At 37.0% G+C, this 19,416-nt stretch overlaps 1 protein-coding gene and 1 pseudogene across 6 annotated transcripts in view; one reads left to right on the top strand and one right to left on the bottom strand.

Moving 5' to 3' along the window:
- BCL2L13 (BCL2 like 13) overlaps window positions 1–19,416 on the bottom strand; it is a 94,998-nt gene that overhangs the window by 36,015 nt on the left and 39,567 nt on the right. For 2 of the 6 annotated variants that reach the window (XM_016213788.2, XM_087814395.1), the window contains 3 exons: window positions 16,739–16,846; window positions 14,706–14,862; window positions 9,384–9,453 (listed from right to left, as the gene is read on the bottom strand). The exons of 1 other annotated variant lie outside the window; for it this stretch is intronic. In XM_016213788.2, the coding sequence (XP_016069274.1) occupies window positions 9,384–9,453; window positions 14,706–14,862; window positions 16,739–16,846 (335 nt within the window). 3 more of the 6 variants (XM_016213791.2, XM_016213793.2, XM_016213794.2) reach the window with 3 other exon arrangements.
- LOC107537718 (large ribosomal subunit protein eL8 pseudogene) lies at window positions 18,486–19,282 on the top strand (annotated as a pseudogene).

Raw genomic sequence — 19,416 nt, 5'->3', positions numbered from 1 at the left:
TCTGGAGCTGAAAAACTCAATAAATGAGATGAAGAATCAATTAGAGAGCTTGGGAAACAGAGCAGGCCAGTTGGAAGACATATTTAGTGATCTTAAAGACAGAAATCTAGAAATGACTCAGGTGGAAGGAGAGAATTGATAGTTTTTTAAAAAATGAAGTAACTCCCCAAGAACTTCTGACTCCATCAGAAAGAGCAATATAACAATAATGGGTATGATAAGGAGAAAGGAACAGAGAGCCAATTTAAACAAATAATCGACGAGAACTTCCCAAACTGGAAAGAGCTGGACCCTCAAATCTGAGAATCTGAAAAAACACCTAGTTACCTCAATCCAAAAAAGCCTTCTCCAAGGCATAGTATATTAAAGATGTTAAAAATTACTGATAAAGAAAGAATCCTTAAGGCAGCCAGGATAAAGAAGATAGTATATAAAGAAAACCCCATTAGATAATCATCAGATTTTTCAGCAGAAACCCTATAAGCTACGAGAGAGTGGAATCAAATATTCAAATTTTTGAAAGAGAAAAATCACTAGCCAAGGATAATATATCCAGAAAACTTGTCTTTTAAATGTGAAGGAGAAATAAAGGCTTTTCTAGACATACAGAAATAGAAGGAATTTACCACCACAAGACCTGCATTACAAGAAATGTTGAAAGGAGCTCTTTACGTAAAACAAAAAGAAAAAAAGACATAAAACTGTAAGATAAACAGACATAGGCAGGAAATTGCAACTCTATTTCAGAAGAGGATATGAGATTCTTAATTATAACATAAAAGGTTGGAGAGGGGAGCATTTAAAATAAAAGTGGTGGGGTAGGTAAATGCTATGCTTGCCTCCTCTCATGACCACATCAAAATAACTAAATTATAATAAAAAACTACTGCTGAGAACCATCTGAAAAATAGATAAAGAGAACCCCTATAACTAAGGATATAAAAAAGAAGCCACATTAAGACTGGTAGGAGGGGAGAAGACACAACATGGACTGGTTCCACACTGACATGGCGCGGTTAAGAACTGAGAGGAATATCTCTGCTGTAGAACGCCCCCCTGAGGAGTGAGTGGTCCCAGCCTCACACCAGGCATCCAAGCCCAGAGCACCAGAGCTGGGAAGGAGTCCCCACACATATGGCTGTAAAAACAAGCATAGATTTGGCTGAGTAAAAAGGAGGATTGCTGGAGACTCAGGCATTCCTCTAAAAGGGCCTATACACAGACTCCCTTGCTCACAAACACTTGCACTAAGCTCCAGAGAAAGGACAGGAGTTCAAAACTCCAGGGACATATGGGAAGAGACTGAATTATCTGGCTTCTGGGTGAGGCCTGGAAAAGGACAAGTGCTGGCAAGGGCCATTGTTCCATTGTTGAGCTCTCCTCCCACATAGTTGGGAGGCAGGCACCATTGTTCCTTTATTGAACCCCCTTCCCCCTACAGCCTACAGGTGCAGTCAGGTGCGAAATCTGAATCTCCATGAAACTAACCAATCCTCTATCCTGCTGACTCCTTGAGACCTCCACTCCACCCAACTCACACACAAGCCTGAATCTCTTTCAATAGGTGTTCTTCACAAGAGGTCAGCCTCAGCCTATGCTGCATGTGGACTTTCCTAAAATCTCTCAAAAGTCTACAATCCCCAAACAAACAGCTGCTAGTCTCAGCATGCCCTGTATCTCTTGCTAAGTGGCCCTAAACACTAGTGGCAGCTGGCTTAGGTTTGCAGCATAGCCTCTCCCAGGTGCTTCCAAGCCCAGCACGGGCAGCTACAAACTGCAGATCACTTTGTAGCTCCTATCAGGTTGCCTGGAGCCAGGCACAGGCAACAGTTCACATGGCCCTCCACCACAGCTACACTCAAGAGGCCCCAGAACCAACACACCCACTGGCTAGCTTCAAATCACACCAGACCACCACCCAATTAGCTCCACAAATGACACAGGCAAAGGGTGGACTCAGCAGGAACCAAAACTCTGCTAAAGCAAATCTCTCTCTGTAGGATCAGCACGTGCACAAGAGCTCATCTTCTGTAGTTACAGTCTAACAGGAGTCTGCACCACTGTGCTCCACAGGACACCTACTACATAATAAGGCCACCCTGCAAAAATTGAAAGATGTATAGATCTACCTAATACATAGAAACAAACACAGGAAGGCAACCAAAATGAGGAAACAAAGAAACATGCCCCAAATAAAAGAACAGAAGAAAACTTCAGAAAAACAAAATAAAATGGAAACAAGCAATCTACCAGATAGAGTTCAAAACACTGGTCACAGAACTGCTCCATGAACTTAGGGGAAAAATAGATGATCTCAGTAAAAACTTACACAAAGAGATAGAAACCATAAAAAGTACCAGTCAATAGTCAGTTAGAGTGGCTCAGTGGCTGAGTGTGGACCCATGCACCAAGAGATTGCTAATTTGATTCCCAGTCAGGGCACATGCTTGGGTTGTGGGCTCGATCCCCAGGCAACTGATGTTGATGTTTCTTTCTTACTGATGTTTCTCTCTCTCTCTCTCCCTCTCCCTTCTAGTCTCTAAAATCAATAAACTTTAAAAAAAAAGAACCAGTAAAAGATGAGGAATGTAATAGCTGAAATGAAGAATATATTACATGGAATAAACAGCACATTAGATAAAGCAGACCATCAATTCACAGATCTGGAAGGCAAGGTAACAGGAAAAAAAAAAATCACAACAGCAAAAAGAAAAAATAATTTTTAAAAATGAGGATACTTTCAAGGACCTCTGAGACAGCATCAAGCATAACAACATCCACATCATAGGGGTACCAGAAGGAGAAGAGTGTTAGCAGGCGATTGAGAACCCATTTGAAGAAGAAATAATGACTGAAAACTTCCTAATCTGGTAAAGAAAACTGACATACAAGTCCAGAAAGCACAGAGAGTCCCAAACAAGGTGAACCCAAAGAGCCTCATACAAGACAAGTCATAATTAAAATGCCAAAGGTTAAAGATAAAGAGATAATCTTAAAAGCAATAAGAAAAAGGCAGTCAGTTACCTACAATTGAGTTACCATAAGACTGGCAGCTGATCTGTCAACAAAAGTTTGTAGGCTGGAAGGGACTGGTATAAAAATATTCCAAGTGATGAAAAGCAGGGACTTGCAACCAACATACCTCTATCCAGCAAGGTTATGATTTAGAATCATGGGAGACGTAAGGAGCCTCCCAGACAAGAAAAGCTAAAGGAGTTATCACCATGAAACCACTTTTACAAAAATGTTAAAAGGGACTTCCTTAAAAAAGAGAAGGAAAAAAGATTAGCACTGGCCAGTTTGGCTCAGTGGTTGGAACATCATCCTGTGGACCAAAGGATCTCGGGTTCGATTCCCGGTCAAGGGCACGTACCTTGGTTGCAGCCTTGATCCCCTGCCCTTGGTCAGGGCTCATGTGGGAGGCAACCAATTGATGTGTGCGTGTCTCTCTCCCCCTCTTCCCTCCCCACCACTCTCTCTAAAATAAAATCAATGGAGCCCTAGTCAGTTTTGCTCAGTGGTTAGAGCGTTGGCATGTGGACTGAAGGGTCCCAGGTTCGATTTTGGCCAAGGACACATACCTCGGTTGCAGGCTCGTCCCCAGTAGGGGTGCATGCGAGAGGCAATCAATCAATGTGTCTCTCTCACATCGATGTCCCTTCTACTCTCTCAGAAAAGCAATGGGAAAAAAATATCCTCGGGTGAGTATTAAAAAGAAAAAAGAAAAAAGATTTAAATGAATGATAAAGTGGCAATAACTACATATCTATCAATAATTACTTTAAATGTAAATTGATTAAATGCTCCAATCAAAAGACATAGGGTGGCTGAAGGGGTAAGAAAATAAGACTCATACAACATATGCTAGTCTAGAAGAGATCCACTTTAGATCAAAAGACACACACAGATTGAACGTAAAGGGATGAAAAAAAGATTATTTCATGCAAATGCAAAAAAAAACAAACAGCTGGGGTAGCATTACTTATATCAGAAAAAATAGACTTTAAACAAAAACAAAGGCTATAAAAGAGACAAAGAAGGACATTTCCTATACAAGGGTCACAATATGGAAAGCAATCTAAGTGTCTATCCATAGACAATTGGATAAAGAAGACATAGTACGTATATATATAACAGAATATTACTCAGCCATAAAAAAGAATGAAATCTTACCATTTGTAACAACATGGATGGACCTAGAGGGTGTTATGCTAAGTTAAAAAAGCCAGGCAGAGAAAGACAAACACCATATGATTTCACTTACATGTGGAGTCTAAAGAACAGAATAAATAAATAAACAAAACAGAAACAAACTCATAGATACAGAAAACAAACTACAGTTGCCATATGGGAGGGGGTTAGAGATCTGGGTGAAAACAGGGAAGGGATTAAGAAGTACAAACTGACAGTTACAAATTGTCATAAAGATGTAAAGTACAGCATAGGGAATATAGTCAATAGTATTATAATACCTATGTAAGGTGTCAGGTGGGTACTAGAGTTATCAGGGGGATCATTTTGTAAGCTATGTCTAATCACTATGCTGTCCATCTGTAACTATATAATATTAAATGTCAACTATAACTGAAAAATTAAAAAAAATTTTAAAAGACTATAGCTTCTGAAATTTAGAAATGAACAATAAAAAGGGCTAATTTGTGACAACAAAAACAAAAGAGGAGTAGGAAAGAGAATGAACTTACACAGGTGAATAAAGATAAGACACAATCAGAAGAAAAAGGACTATTGTATGCATGAATCTCTTTTTACATAAATCTAATGGTAACCACATCAAAAAAATCCAGAACTGAGGCACATAACATAAAAAAAGAGAAAATGGCCCTAGCCGGTTTGGTTCAGTGGTTAGAGGGTAGGGTCACAGATTGAAGGGTTCTGGGTTTGATTCTGGCCAAAGGTGCGTACCTAGGTTGCAGGCTCAATCCCCGGCCTGGGTTGGGGCACCGGAGGCAACCGAATGATGTGTCTAGCACATCGATGTTTCTCCGCTGCCCCCACCCCCCCGACTCACCCCGCCCCCTCTTTCCCTTCCACTCTCTCTGAAAAGCAATGGAAAAAATATCTTCTGGTAAGGGTTATAAAAAAATTAAAAATAAAAGAGAAAATGTAGGAAAAGTCATAGGAACAACCAAACTAAAATAGCAGAGAAAGGAAAATAAACAATGAAGATACAGAGCAACCAGAAAACAAAAGATAAAATAGATACAGTAAGTCCTAAATATAAATGGACTGAACTAACCAATCAAAAAGTAAAGAGTAGCAGAATGGATTACAAAGTAAGACCCAACTCTATGTTGCCTTCAGGAAACTCATCTCAGCTACAAAGACAAACACAGACTCAAAGCAAAGGGGTGGAAGACAATACTCTAAGCAAATGGAATCTAGAAAAAAGTTGGTGTAGCCATACTTATATCAGACAAAATGTATTTCAAGAGACAAATGGGCATTTTTTAATGATAAAGGGCACAATTCAGCAAGAATACACAGCACTTATTAATATATGTGCACCCAATCTGTGAGCACAAAAATATATAAAGCAATTACTAACAGACCTAAAGGGAGAAACTAAAAACAAACAAACAAACAGAACAATTACATTAGGGGACCTGAATACCCCATTGACAACAATGGAGGAATCATCCACACAGAAAGTCAGTAAGAAAATATTGGCCTTAATGACACAATTGACCGAATAGACACAGTTGATATTTATAGAGCTTTCCATCCCAAAATGACAAAACATACATTCTTTTCAAGTGCACTCGGAACACAAAACTAATCTCAAAAAATTTAAAACTGAAATCATACCAAGCATATTTTCTGACCCCAAAGATAAAAAATTGGAAGAAAGCTAGAAAAACCACAAATATGTGGAGATTAAACAACATGCTATTGAACAGCTACTGGGTCAATGAAATACTACTCAGCCATACAAAATGATGAAATATGCTGTTTACGACAACATGGATGAAAGAATATCATGTTAAGTGAAGTAAGTCAGATGGAAAAGGACAAGAACCATATGATTTCACTCACATGTGGGATATGTAACAGAAAGCTACAAACAAAATAAATTCATAGATAGAGACAACAATATATGGTGGTTACTAAAGGGAAAGGGGGGTGTAGGGAGAATGAAGAGGGTAAGGAGCATCAAATATATGACGACAAGGCCCTGGCTGGGTAGCCCAGTTGGTTAGGGTGTCATCCCAAACACCAAGGCTGTGGGTTCAATTCTCGGTCAGGGCACATACAAGAATCAACCAATGAATGCACAAATAAGTGGAACAACAGATCAATGTTTCTCTCTCTTGCCCCCTCTCTCTAAAAAAAAAATCAATAAAAATCAGCTTTTAAAAATACCTTTACAAGTTTGAATAATGAATGGATAATGTGATATTAGAATTACTGTTAATATTTGATATGTAACAATGGTATTATCAGCTGGTTAAAAAAGGGATACTTTATTCTTGGAAATACTACTGTACTTATGAATAAAATAATATGTCTAGGGTCTACTTCAAAATAATCTAGGGAAGAATAGGATTGGGAGGGGGGAGGTGGACAAGTAAAACAAGACCAGCCATATATTAGTATTTCTTGAAGCTCAGTGATGGATACATGGGGTTACACTATTTTCTCTGCTTCTGTATTTGCTTAAAGTTTAATAATAAAAAACTTAAAAGATTAGTGATTTAATATTCCACTAAAATTAATCAAGGCAAATAACTGATTTATCTTTGCTACTATTTTTCTAAAGTCTATTTATTATACTATGAACATCATACATTAACACTCTAGCTGGTTTTTTCTTTTTTTAAAAAAAATATATCTTTATTGATTTCAGAGAGAGGAAGGAAGAGGAGGAGAGAGAGATAGAAACATCAATGATGAGAGAGTCATTTATTGGCTGCCTCTAGTACGCCCACTGGGGATCGAGCCCACAACCTGGGAATGTGCCCTGACCAGGAATCGAAGCAGGATCTCCTGGATCATAGGTCGATGCTCAACTGCTGAGCCATGCCAGCCGGTGGGGCGGCTTTTTCTTTTTGATGGTCATTTTCTTCTTCTTTTTCTATAAATAGATAAGTATATAGGAAAAAACAATACTAATGAGGGGAAAAAAATAAAAGAAAATGACCTACAATACTGAGATAACTACTATGTATTACTCAATATTTTGGCACATATTTTTTTTTTTTTCTAGGCACATATATACTATATAGTCAACATTAATACATGTACTTAAAACAAAATCATACTATTAATACAGGTTTGTGACCAGCTTTGCTCCTCCACTTCTTCTGATACATTTAAAGAGTATGACTGAGATGTTTATACGATCCTTATACCACTGATGTTCAGTTTGCCCCATAACCTGACATGCACTGTAGACATTTTTTTTCTTCTCTCTGATGGGTGCTTCATTTGAGACTCATTTACCTGCCAGACAGCCAAATTCATATAACAATATTATATCAGAATTTTGCAAACATTCATGCAAAATGTAAAGTACGAGCTAACTGCTTCAAATTAGGCAATCTGATTTTTGTTGGGAGGGGCATTCCAGTTGCCTATCATAAGCCAGATTCTTTTCAGCCCTAGAGGACTTTGAAAGAGATTAATATTGGATTAAGCAGAACAAATGTTATTTATATTATTATACTATTTTTTATATATTATTATGTATATTACATATAAGATACTATTATATAGTATAGACAAATATTTATGTCTCATTTATCGTGCATCATTGTCATGATATAAATTGTCATGCCTCATTTATATGAGGTATTCAAGCCACAGACTTTAAAATCAACAGTTAGCCCTTGGTCCAGATGAGGGACTAAAGCAAAGCAGGGAATGGAAAAAAAAGGATGCATGAAGAGAGACAGTGAAGACTGGGGTTTACTCAAGTTTTTTAAGATAACCCCAGGATCGAGGGGAAGAGTACATACAAGAGTTAACTCTAACAGTCACTAGACAGGAGTGACAGAAAGAGAATACAAAATAGGGAAAGAAGGCTAGTAATAATAGGTAACTAAATATTTGTTGTTTGATATACTAAGAAATATAAACAAGCTCATTTTTATTTATAAAATCTATTTCAAATGTCCATATGAGAGGATTTTTTTCATGTCAAGAAAGCAAATGAAATAGATATTTTAACAAATTATTTACAGCCAAGTAACATAGTAAAACTCCACAATTGTGACTATTTTAAAACAAGGTCTCATGTGTTTAATAGCCACGGTTTACTAAGTACTTACTCTGGTGCCAGACAATGTGCTAAATAATCATTTAACATATATTATGTCATTAATTCTTATAAAATGTATGAGGTTAATATTATCATCTCCCTTTCACATATGTGAAAATTAAGATCTAGAAAGTTTAATTAACCTGTCCAAAGACATGCATCTAGTCCTTGGCAAAGCTGGTATTGGAAACAAAGTCCAATAACAAAGCCTATGATGATAATAATTATGCTCTAATGCCTCCAAAGCCTGTATTAAGCTGAGTAACAATAACATAAATCAATTAGGTATGTGAGGTCACATGATCTGACTCAATAAAGGTGGTTATTTGAAAAATAATTCTATAAATTTTCTCATCCTTAGCACTTTATCACTAAGGCCTATACTTCTTCATATTGAGCTTAGCCATCCAATATTGCATCCCTTTAGACTGCCTTTTCAAAGTGATATGTAGATAATACAGTCTAAGATAATGAATAAGCACTATAAGACACTGAAGCTGGAATTAGAAAACCTTAGCTCTAGTGTTAATTCAAATATTTACTAGTGTAAGGGTCCTAGGCAAGTCTAACATTTTTCTCTGATTATTCACCTGGCCTAAATAAATAAATAAATAACAGCTAATAAAATCCATTTTGCCTTCTGCAAAGGATGGTTGTGATGATCAAATGAGATGTGACATGAGACACTCTGTAAACTCTAAAACACAAATGGTATTATTATTCATTTATGAGAACCAGAAAAAGCTATCTCCCAAATGAAGCACCTATTCTTTTCCCCACCCCAAGACACAATCACATGTTAACATATGAAAATATGGAGGTAAATGTCATATCTAACACGGAGAAATGAAGAAATGATGGGAAATTAAGGACAGATGGAAAAGAAGAGTGGCATACTACAGGACATACATATTTTGGGGCCAAGCAGACTGCGTAGCATTAATCTAAAAGCCACTTTAATCAAAAATATCCACTTAAGACAGTTGGATTTATGCATTAAGTAATGAGCCCCAACAGCTTTCTCTTATACGATGCTAGCAATTCCTCCGTACTTCATCGCTAACACACTAAAATCTTATAAGAGAAAAGATAATTTGATTAATACCTTATTCCAGCCGCTGGCATGAACTGTGGTCTCCAGTGTACATTCCCGATATGTCTGATATGTCACTGGCCTGTAGAAATTTTTTTTAAAAGTCTGTGTCACTAAGTAGGAAAATTCTAAATTTCAAAATGAATAAATATACAGTCACTACTCTAATGTATGAACTTTTTGCAAAACTAACAAAGATTATTCAACATTGTTTTGTATGAGATATGGCTTTTAACATTTGGTATGCATTTTTCTGCAAGCATTCTCTATAGGCTAAGATGCGTGTTACCAGTTTGGGAAAGCAGTTAATATAACAAGTAATAATAATAAATAATAATACATTTTTTATAATTGCTTGAAAGTTATCCAACAGGATTTCTATGTTGTAGATAAACATAAACACTTGCGTTAATATGGGATCAAATAATAAAAAATATCTTATTAATAAAATTAAAAGCACAATTTTAATTTTTTTAAAGGCAAAAAAATCTAAAATATTTAAAAATTAAATATTTTTAACATGTCACTGTAAGACTTTTCAAATTGAGGATATAAGAAGTTGGAATAAACAAGGCCAATAAATGGAGCTCTGTTTTTAACTTGGTGTCTTATGACATAAAATCCTGGAAGGCAAAGAGATAAGCCTTTCTTATTACTTCCATGAATGTTCTAGTTATGCCAAAATTAAAATCATTAGGCGATGACAATGCTCACTCAATAATTTACTGAGGGACTTCAAATACTATATTCTAAGTCTTGGTTTCATGTACAAATTAACGGTAACAACAACAATAAAATGCTCAGTAACCAAGTAACATATGAAGGCATCAATAGCTGGATAATAGATTTAGTAGAATGTATCCCCCCTTTTGTGGGCAAATTATTAACATATATGTAAAATGGAGAGAAGTCTAATTTTAAAATCCATCCCAAAGGTATTTCTGCTCTGACCACTCTAGTCTGTGATCTCTTCAGTCTGTGAATATAGATTGGTAACAGCTACCACTTATTTGGTGGCCTCCTGTTAGGTTTTAATTTTGTACATTTCATATTATCATTTTACATATTAGGAAACAGAAGCTCAGAGAAGCTAAGAGACTATCCCAAATCCACATAGCTGGCAAGCAGCAATGTAGGAATTTACACTCAATTAAATATGGCTCTAAAGGCCACACTGCTCCTGTTTTAACTTAGGATTCTGACACATGGCATGATAATGTCTAGATGCTACATGTGACTAATAAGCATTTGAAATGTGGCTAGTGTAGTGATATGCTGAAAGTGTAATACACTTTCACTTTAAACCAGATTTCAAAGACTTAGTATGAAAATAAAGAATGTAAAGTATCTCCTTAATAAGTCGTTATATTGCCCTAGCCGGTTTAGACCTGTGGTTAGAGCACTGGCCCTTGGACTGAAGGGTCCTGGGTTCAATTTTGGCCAAGGGCACGTACCTCAGTTGCAGACTCAGTCACTGGCCCCAGTTGGGGCCCATGCAGGAGGCAACCAATTGATGTCTCTCTCTCACATTGATGTTTCTCTCTCTCTTTCTCCCCCTCTTCTACTCTCTGAAAAAGCAATGAAAAAAATATCCTCAAGTGAGGATAAAAAAATTTTTTAAAAGTCATTATACTGAGTATATGTTAAAGCTATATTTTGAATATATTAAGTTAAATAAAATATATTTTAAAATCATAATTTAATCTAATTTTTTATGTGGCTGCTAAAATTTTTTAATTACATATATGTGACTTGCATTATATTTATTGGACAATACTGGTCTACATATATTTCAGAATAAAGGTTTTGATGACACAAGTATCATTCTTTTATACAAGTGAAAATAAAATCAATGCTACAGTGATGCTGAGATACCAGGGATGACCTTTTAAATAAGATGTTATATAACCAATGTCACCCCAATCAATTTAGTTAAAAAAAAAAAAAAGATGTACATACTACCTTCCTGATATCATATTCCCATCCAGGTAAGCTTAGTGTTTTTTAGAAGTCTTGGACTAAATACTAGGTGTTTGTAAAACCTGAACTTCAGCAGATAACTATACAGTCTACCCACCTATATTCTCCCTGAAGCTTTACTTGTGTTTATCAGCCCCTTCGCTTCCTTTCCTGAACTGTTTGATGCTGCTGCGGGTCACAGTATATCTTATTGGTAGTTTGTCTATCAAGCTAAAATATTTTAGCATCCTTTAGAATGAAAGGATTTGAAACATTATATGTACACACATATATGCACATAAACAATCAGGCAGATTAAAACAGTAAAAGGAAATCTAATACATAGAACAGCGTAGCTAAAAAACCAGCCCTATCTGATGAGCTTCTACTTGAAAACAGCAAGGAAGAAAAAGGGGAGTGGGGGAACCTTTTGAAACAACTTCCCCTACACGAAGAGATAGGGATTAAATTCCCACTTTAACAAAACTGGAAGAGGAGGTGGTATTTTCCACCTTAAAAGACAGTGCCCCCCGACTGGGCGTGGCTCAGCGGTTGAGCATCAACCTAGGATACAGCCGATCAAGGCTCCATTCCTGTCAGGGCACATGCCCAGGTTGCAGGCTCAACCCCAGTCCAGGGGTGTGCAGGAGGCAGCTGATCAATGACTCTCTCATCAATGATGTTTCTATCTCTCTCTCCCTCTCTCCTTTCCTCTCTGAAATCAATAAAGATATATTTTAAAAAAACACAGTGCCATGAACCTGTATGATAATTCTAATTCATCGTCAGACAGTCATTTTAAGGTATTAGTAATAGCACTAAACGACTTTCAAAAGCATATTTATGATAATCACACTTACTTTCTTCAAAATTAGCTAAAATCTACTAGAACATTTCTTCTTGACTGCTAAAACAAGGTATATGTTGGGTTCAATATTCCTTAAAAAATAAAAGACCTCTGCTTTATTACTTGCCATTTGAAAATCACATCAGATATCCTTCAGATTCTGTAAAGAAAACATCTTAACATGTGTCTTAACAATAAAAATACCTATCTTTGAGTAGAAGAAAAATACTGAAAATAAACACAATACTAAAAAAGGGGGGAAAAGGTTTCTAAAAAAAAATTTATTAAGGGGCCTAACAACCAGAGATACCAATTTCAAAAATAATTATATCAGTACTCAGGGTCTAGGGAAAAATAAATAATCATCAAAGACAAAATATTCTAAAATATCAGTTAGTTTGCAATGAGAAGATATCAATTTTTCTTGTACATTATGAAAAGTACTCTAAAAACAATACTTTTAAAAAAACTATATAATACTGTTCTTCAGAGTGCTTATAATATTCCAGTACAGTTAAAATTGATGGATAAACTGAGATATAGAGTTAAATGATTTACTCAAAGCTACAGTTTGTATCAAAATTACAAACAGGGCTCTGGCCTGGTAGCTCAGTTGTTAGAGCATCATCACAATACACTAAGGTTGCAGGTTATATCTCTGATCAGAGCACAAACAAGAAGCGACCAATGAATACATAAATAAGTGGGACAAGAAATCGATGTTTCTCTCTCTCTTTCTCTCGCTCTCCCCTCCCTAAAAATCAATTAAGAAAAAAATTGGAAACAGTTCTTTTACTCCCAGTCCCAATAGCTTTTACAAGTTTTGTTTGTTTTGGCAAACAAAATTTCTTCAAATCTTACATGAAACATTAATATATGATATATATCAAAGCATAGCTGTTCTGGTTTAAGAGCAGTGGAAAGGCCCTAACAAACTCCACCCACCCACCCTATCCTCACCTCTATGGGGTCCTGAAGACTCCACAGAATACTTTTAAAGTCATTGCCATACATCCAAATTTCCCATTAAGCTTTATTTCCCAACACCCATAATGTTATCTCCCTCCACATTTATTTATTTACTTACTTATTTTAATTCTCACCCAAGGATATTTTTTCCATTAATTTTTAGAGAGAGTGGAAGGGGGGGAGGGAGAGGAAAAGAGAGAGAAACATTTGATGCAAGAGAGACATATCGATTGGCTGCCTCCTGCATGTGCCCTGACCAGGGCTGGGGATCTAACCTGCAACCCACGTATGTGCCCTTGACCGGGAATCGAACCTGTGACCCTTAAGTGCATGGGCCAAAGCTCTAACCACTAAGCCACACTGGCCAGGGCTCCACATTTATTTTTACTTTTCAATTTTATTTTTTTTAAATGTTTTTACTGATTTCAGAGAGAGGATGGGGGAGGGAGAGAGAGATAGAAACATCAATGATGAGAGTCACTGATTGGCTGCCTCCTACACACCCCCTACTGGGGATCAAGCCCGAAACCTGAGCACGTGCCCTGACCAGGAATGGAACCATGACCTCCCAGTTCATAGGTGAACACTCAACCACTGAGCCATGCAGGCTGGCTTCCACAATTATTTTTAAAGTTTCCTATATATAAGGTTAAGAAAATCCAAATGTGGTTTTCATTTCACTGTTTCCTATATATAATTTGAATTTTTACATTTGCTCATGTCACCAGAATATGCAGAACAAATTTAATTATCCTTAAACCCATATTGCTTCCTTCTAATAAGTGATAATATGTAAAATCTGCCTACATGAAAGGAATTACCTTACTACAACAGTAATTTAGCATCCGAATTTCAGCCTTTTTAGTGAAAAAAGAGTTGTCATCCTGTTTTAGATAGTTGTCAATCTTCATTAAAACAAAGATTTTTTTTTTCTATATCATACCAGTTCCATAGCGATTCTCAGCAAAAAATTAGGGGAAATGAATTTTTAAGATTTATAATAAATGATTTGGTTCTATTTTAATACACTTTCACTATGAGCCTCTTGCCTTTAGCTTTAACAGAACCATAGCTAGGAAAGGAGTTCCCACTGTAAGAATGTAGCAGTAGTTCCATGGGCAGATGTGCAACCCCAAAGTACAGCAACATCTGATATACCTAAAATACAGATGTAATCCTAATCCTGAATTACAGGGCATAAAACCCATTATATTCGTGTTGGCTACTAGAGAATTGTAGCAAAAGTGGTCACGACAAATAAAGTAGCTTGTATTTACAACTCAGTGAAACCATTTGCTGAAACCTGACAGCTCAATGCAAAAATACAAATGGTCAAATCCATGTTGGAACAGTTAAATCACTTCTTTGATGCAAAAGCTGTCACTCAAAACACAAACAGAGATGCTTTGGGAACGCAAGAGAAGAAAGAGTGAAGAAAAGTAAGTGATAGAAGAAGTGATACTGTTCATGTAAAACAAAGTCTTAACTAATCCAGTGCTGTATGAGCAATGCAGAAGACGACTTAGAGAAGCAGGTCTCACTCAGCAATGGTAACTCACTGGCTGAGGAGCATTTGCAATGCCTTATGTAGAGGCTCTTTCAGTTCCTGGGATGCTCTTTCTCCAAGATGAGCCAAGCAGTCTTCTACTGAGCTTTCTGGGTTAGCAGGGCTGAACACTGGAGAAGTGTGCTGGTCAAAGCCTGTGCTGGTAAAGGCTGAAGACAGGGAAAAAGAAAATCTAATTCAATAAATATTATCAAAAGTTGTACTATAAAAGCTGAGGGGATTAAGAAACCTGCTACTGAGAATGAGCTAAGTTATAAGCCACTTAAAAAGGTCAGGTAATCACTATAGGATATTAATCTTTCCTGGAACACATAATTGGATAGATTCTATGTTTACAGATTTTTTTTAAAGGAAAGATTTTCATGGAAAATCTTAGTTTTAAGAGAAGAAAAAGACTAAACTGAAATGTTAAAATGCACAAACTAATTTAGTATATTACTACAGACCAATGTGGTATAAGAATGATAAATGAGAGGCAACTCCTAGATCTATCATCCTTCTCTTAATACTTCGTTTTTAAAGTTTTGTTTTTACCTTTATAAATGTGGCATGTCTTAAACCAGACTCCAATCAGTTTATTCCACCTTAGAGAATGAGTTGTTTTCATTCCCTTTTTAAAGTGAACTTTTCTAATCCCCTAGTCCTGCACATGGGTAAATGTTAAAACTCTGAAGGTTATACAAGCAGACAAATTGCACATGGATGAAGAGTCATAGCCTATTCTCCTCAGCTCAAACCAACAGCCTCTTATCTGCTTCCTAATTCCATGTTATATAGACTAAGCCATTCTCTACGGAAAACCAGGTAGAATTAAAGTTGTTCCAGGGTACAAATAGGATTCAGGGCATAGAATCCCAGTAAAGCAAGCAGCTTGCACCCACTCTCAAGAGTTACCAATAATCTCCATAAAATACTTATTGCATTAATCTAAGGCTTGCTCCTAGAAGGCTGTAAATTTTACTACAGAGTTAAGTATACTATTTCTTTATAAAGTGCTTGCCTCTAAGAAAGATGCAAATGACTGCAAAGTTCACAAATATTTTGTTGTCTCAGTAAGCTTTTATTGTCTGAAAACACCCATTATAATGATCAGTCTTGGTTAATATGAGGGTTCAATGACATAAGTGCAATTAAGCCTTGTTGCTGTTTTTCTTCTTTTGGCCTCTTGCCCATTTTACTATGTATAAATACTGCCACAGAGGTGGACGAAGGCTTAAAATAGAATTGGAACTTTAGTCAATTAAAAATGTTGGTTGGGTTATGCAGGAGACAGCTGATCAATGACTCTGCCATTATTTGATGTTTCTCTCTCTCCCCCCTCCCTTCCTTTCTCTGAAATCAATAAAGATATATATATTTTTTAAATGTTCTAAATTTAGATTGTGGGGATGGTTGCACACTATACAACTGAAGTGTACACTTTGGGTAGATTTTATGGTATGTAAAATATATCTCAATAAAGCTATAAAAGAAATCCTTGGACAAGATGTTCAATGCATCTTGATTTATGGAAGACAAAAAAAGAAATAACCCAAATGCTCCCCTCAATAATAAGGGAATGACTGAATAGTCATTCAGTACACGGAATTTCATATAGTTAGTACAACGATAACTATTTTAAAAGTTTATGATATAATGTTAAGTAAAAAATACATAGCTATAAAGTTATATCTACATTACTATTACAACTAACTAGAGCATATATACATGCAAAACTGAAAGCAGTGTACTTACATTTTTCCCTTTAATGTTGTTATACTGAATGAAAGTACTTTAACGTGATTGTTGAACCCATCACTTAACATCAGAAAAGGCTACATCTAAATTGTTGGGTACAGTTAGGAAACATTTAGAAACATATTGCCCAGGAAAGAAAAATGAGAGGCCACTAGTTTCACCCTTATAATCTTATACCAATGAAGCTGTGTAATATTGAGAACACTCTACTGCAAAAAATCAAATTAAACCAACAGTAAACCACACCAACAGAATCTTCTAATTAACTAGGAAAATAAGAATAGAGACCTTCAGAAATTTCTTTGTCCAGAGATCTTAGCTCTTCTTCAATTTCAGTTTTAACTTTTAATAAAACTTCTTGATCCAGAGATTGTGAAGCTACATCTTGTTGAATTCCTGAAACCAACAAAAAGGTTACTATTGACAGAGGGAGAGAGAAGCCTTTAGAATATGGGTAATATTTTAACTATTAAGTCAAAAATATAAAATTAAAACTCACTATCAAGGCTAGGGGCTGGGAGATATTTAAAAATGAGAAAGGTGAAGCTTGGGTAGGTTATACTACTACTACAGAGAACCTGTGATTAGAACTCAGATCAGTCTGAATACAAAACTATTAATGCAGGCTGTGCCCTCATCTTCTGGTTGGGTGGCTAGGAAGAGAGTATCTCAGAAACATTTTTGACATTACAAAAAAGGAAGCCTGAAAGGTTGTCTAGATCAGTGATAACATATTTTGATACTGACCATCACGGTCCCTTATCTTCATGCAAACTGCAGCCCAAGAGAAAGCCTAGTATCATCAAAAGATTTATATCCTCCAACTTAAGAAAACTATCAATATTCTTATGCAGTAAAAGGAAAAGGAAGGTCTTGGTCTCTAGCACAAAATAGAGAATAAAGGGGAAGAGTATGAAGGAAAAAATTATACCAGATACTTGACTATTCACAAATTTCTCCTGCCTCAGATATTTGGAGAACATCATGTGTTCTAAAACAATGAATGCAAATATGACACTCTCCACCCCTCCTATTCAGAATATACTTATAGATGCATTTTCAGTACTTTCCCAGTTGTTCATATCATTGTTTTCTACCACTGACAAGTTTTAGAAAGAGAGGAATTAGCTGTTTATATGTTTTCATTTTTGCAAGCAAAGAATTCTGAATTTAAAGATAAGCTTATTAATTTAGGCCAAGAAACTTATTATAGCATCTATAGGTCTTTAAAATACCTCTGAAAAACAAAAGGTTAAACATTTCTGTATGTTAGTTTCTCTGATTAGCTTTCAACTTTTTTTTTCTTTTTTTTAAAAAATATATCTTTATTGATTTCTGAGAGAGGAAAGGAGAGGGAGAGAGAGACACAGAAACATCAATGATGAGAGAGTCATTGATCGAGCCCACAACCCGGGCATGTGCCCTGACCGGGAATCGAACCCCGATCGCCTGGATCCTAGGTCGACGCTCAACTGCTGAGCCACGCCTGGCCAGGCAGCTTTCAACTTTTAAAGTTGACAAAAATAATTATCCTTTAAGCCACATAAAATACTTTCCTTCTGAGCTGAGACTATCCAAAATAAAACTTAGATCCTTAAAAAAAAAAATTTGTAGAAAATATAAAATTCCTTAGGTATATCTAGTTAAAGTGCAACACAAAGGATTCCCTCAATGTCATGATTAACATATATTTTGCTTAACTAGATATTTCACTTACCTTTTCTGCCTACATAAATACCTTAGATGAAACTACATACATAAAAACTTTTTACAAGATATCTTTATTGATTTCAGAGAGAGGAAGGGAGGGGGAGAGAGAGAGATAGAAACATCAATGATGAGAGAGCCACTGATCGGCTGCCTCCTGCACGCCCCCAACTGGGGATCGAGGCCACAACCCAGACATGTGCCCTGACCGGGAATCAAACTGTGGTCTCCTGGATCCTAGGTTGATGCTCAACCGCTGAGCCAAGCCCGGCCGGGCCATACATAAAAACTTTGGCACATTATATAAGCTCTCCTCCTGCCACCCAAGATGCCAAAAGGAAAAAAGGCTAAAGGGAAGAAGGTGGAGCCAGCCCCTGCTGTAGTAAAGCAGCAGGTGGCCAAGAAAGTGGTATATCCCATTTGAGAAAAGGCCCAAGAATTTTGCCATTGGACAGGACACCCAGCCCAAAAGGAACCTCACCTGCTTTGCCAATGGCCCTGCTACACTGGGCCACAGAGGCAAAGGGCTATTCTCTATAAGTGTCGAAAATGCCTCCTGCCATTAACGAATTCACCCAGGCCTTGTACCGCCAAACAAGCTACTCAACGGCTTACGCTGGCCTATAAGTATAGAACAGAGACAAAGCAAGAGAAGCAGCAGAAATTGTTGGTCCAGGCAGAGAAAAAAGCTGCCGGCAAAAGGGATGCCCCCATCAAGAGGCTACCTGTCTTTCGAGCAGGAGTTAACACAGTCACCACACTGGTAGAGAACAAGAAGGCCCAGCTGGTGGTGACTGCACATGACGTGGGTCCCATCAAGCTGGTTGTCCTCCTGCCTACTCTGTGCTTTAAGATGAAGGTTCCCTACTGCATTATCAAGGGAAAGGCCAGGCTGGGCATCTAGTCCACAGGAAGACCTGTACCCCCATCGCCTTCACACAGGTTAACTCGGAAGACAAAGGAGCTCTGGCTAAGCTGGTGGGAGTCATTCAGACCAATTACAATGGCAGCTATCATGGGATATGCTGCCACTAGGGAGGCAACATCCTGGGTCCAAAAATGGAAGCTCACACTGCCAAGCTCAAAAAGACCAAGGCTAAAGAACTGGTCACCAAACTCGGCTAAGTGTACACTGTTGAGTTTTCTGTACATAAAAGTAATAAAAACTGGCCAGCCAGCGTGGTTCAGCGGTTGAGCATCGACCTATGATCCAGGACATCGAGGTTCCATTACTGGTCAAGGCATATGCCTGGGTTGCA

Source organism: Miniopterus natalensis, chromosome 2, assembly GCF_054644295.1.
Source record: "Miniopterus natalensis isolate mMinNat1 chromosome 2, mMinNat1.hap1, whole genome shotgun sequence".
Lineage (NCBI taxonomy): Eukaryota > Metazoa > Chordata > Mammalia > Chiroptera > Miniopteridae > Miniopterus > Miniopterus natalensis.
Note: the sequence above shows the minus strand (reverse complement) of the source record. Positions and strands in the feature narration are given on the sequence as shown.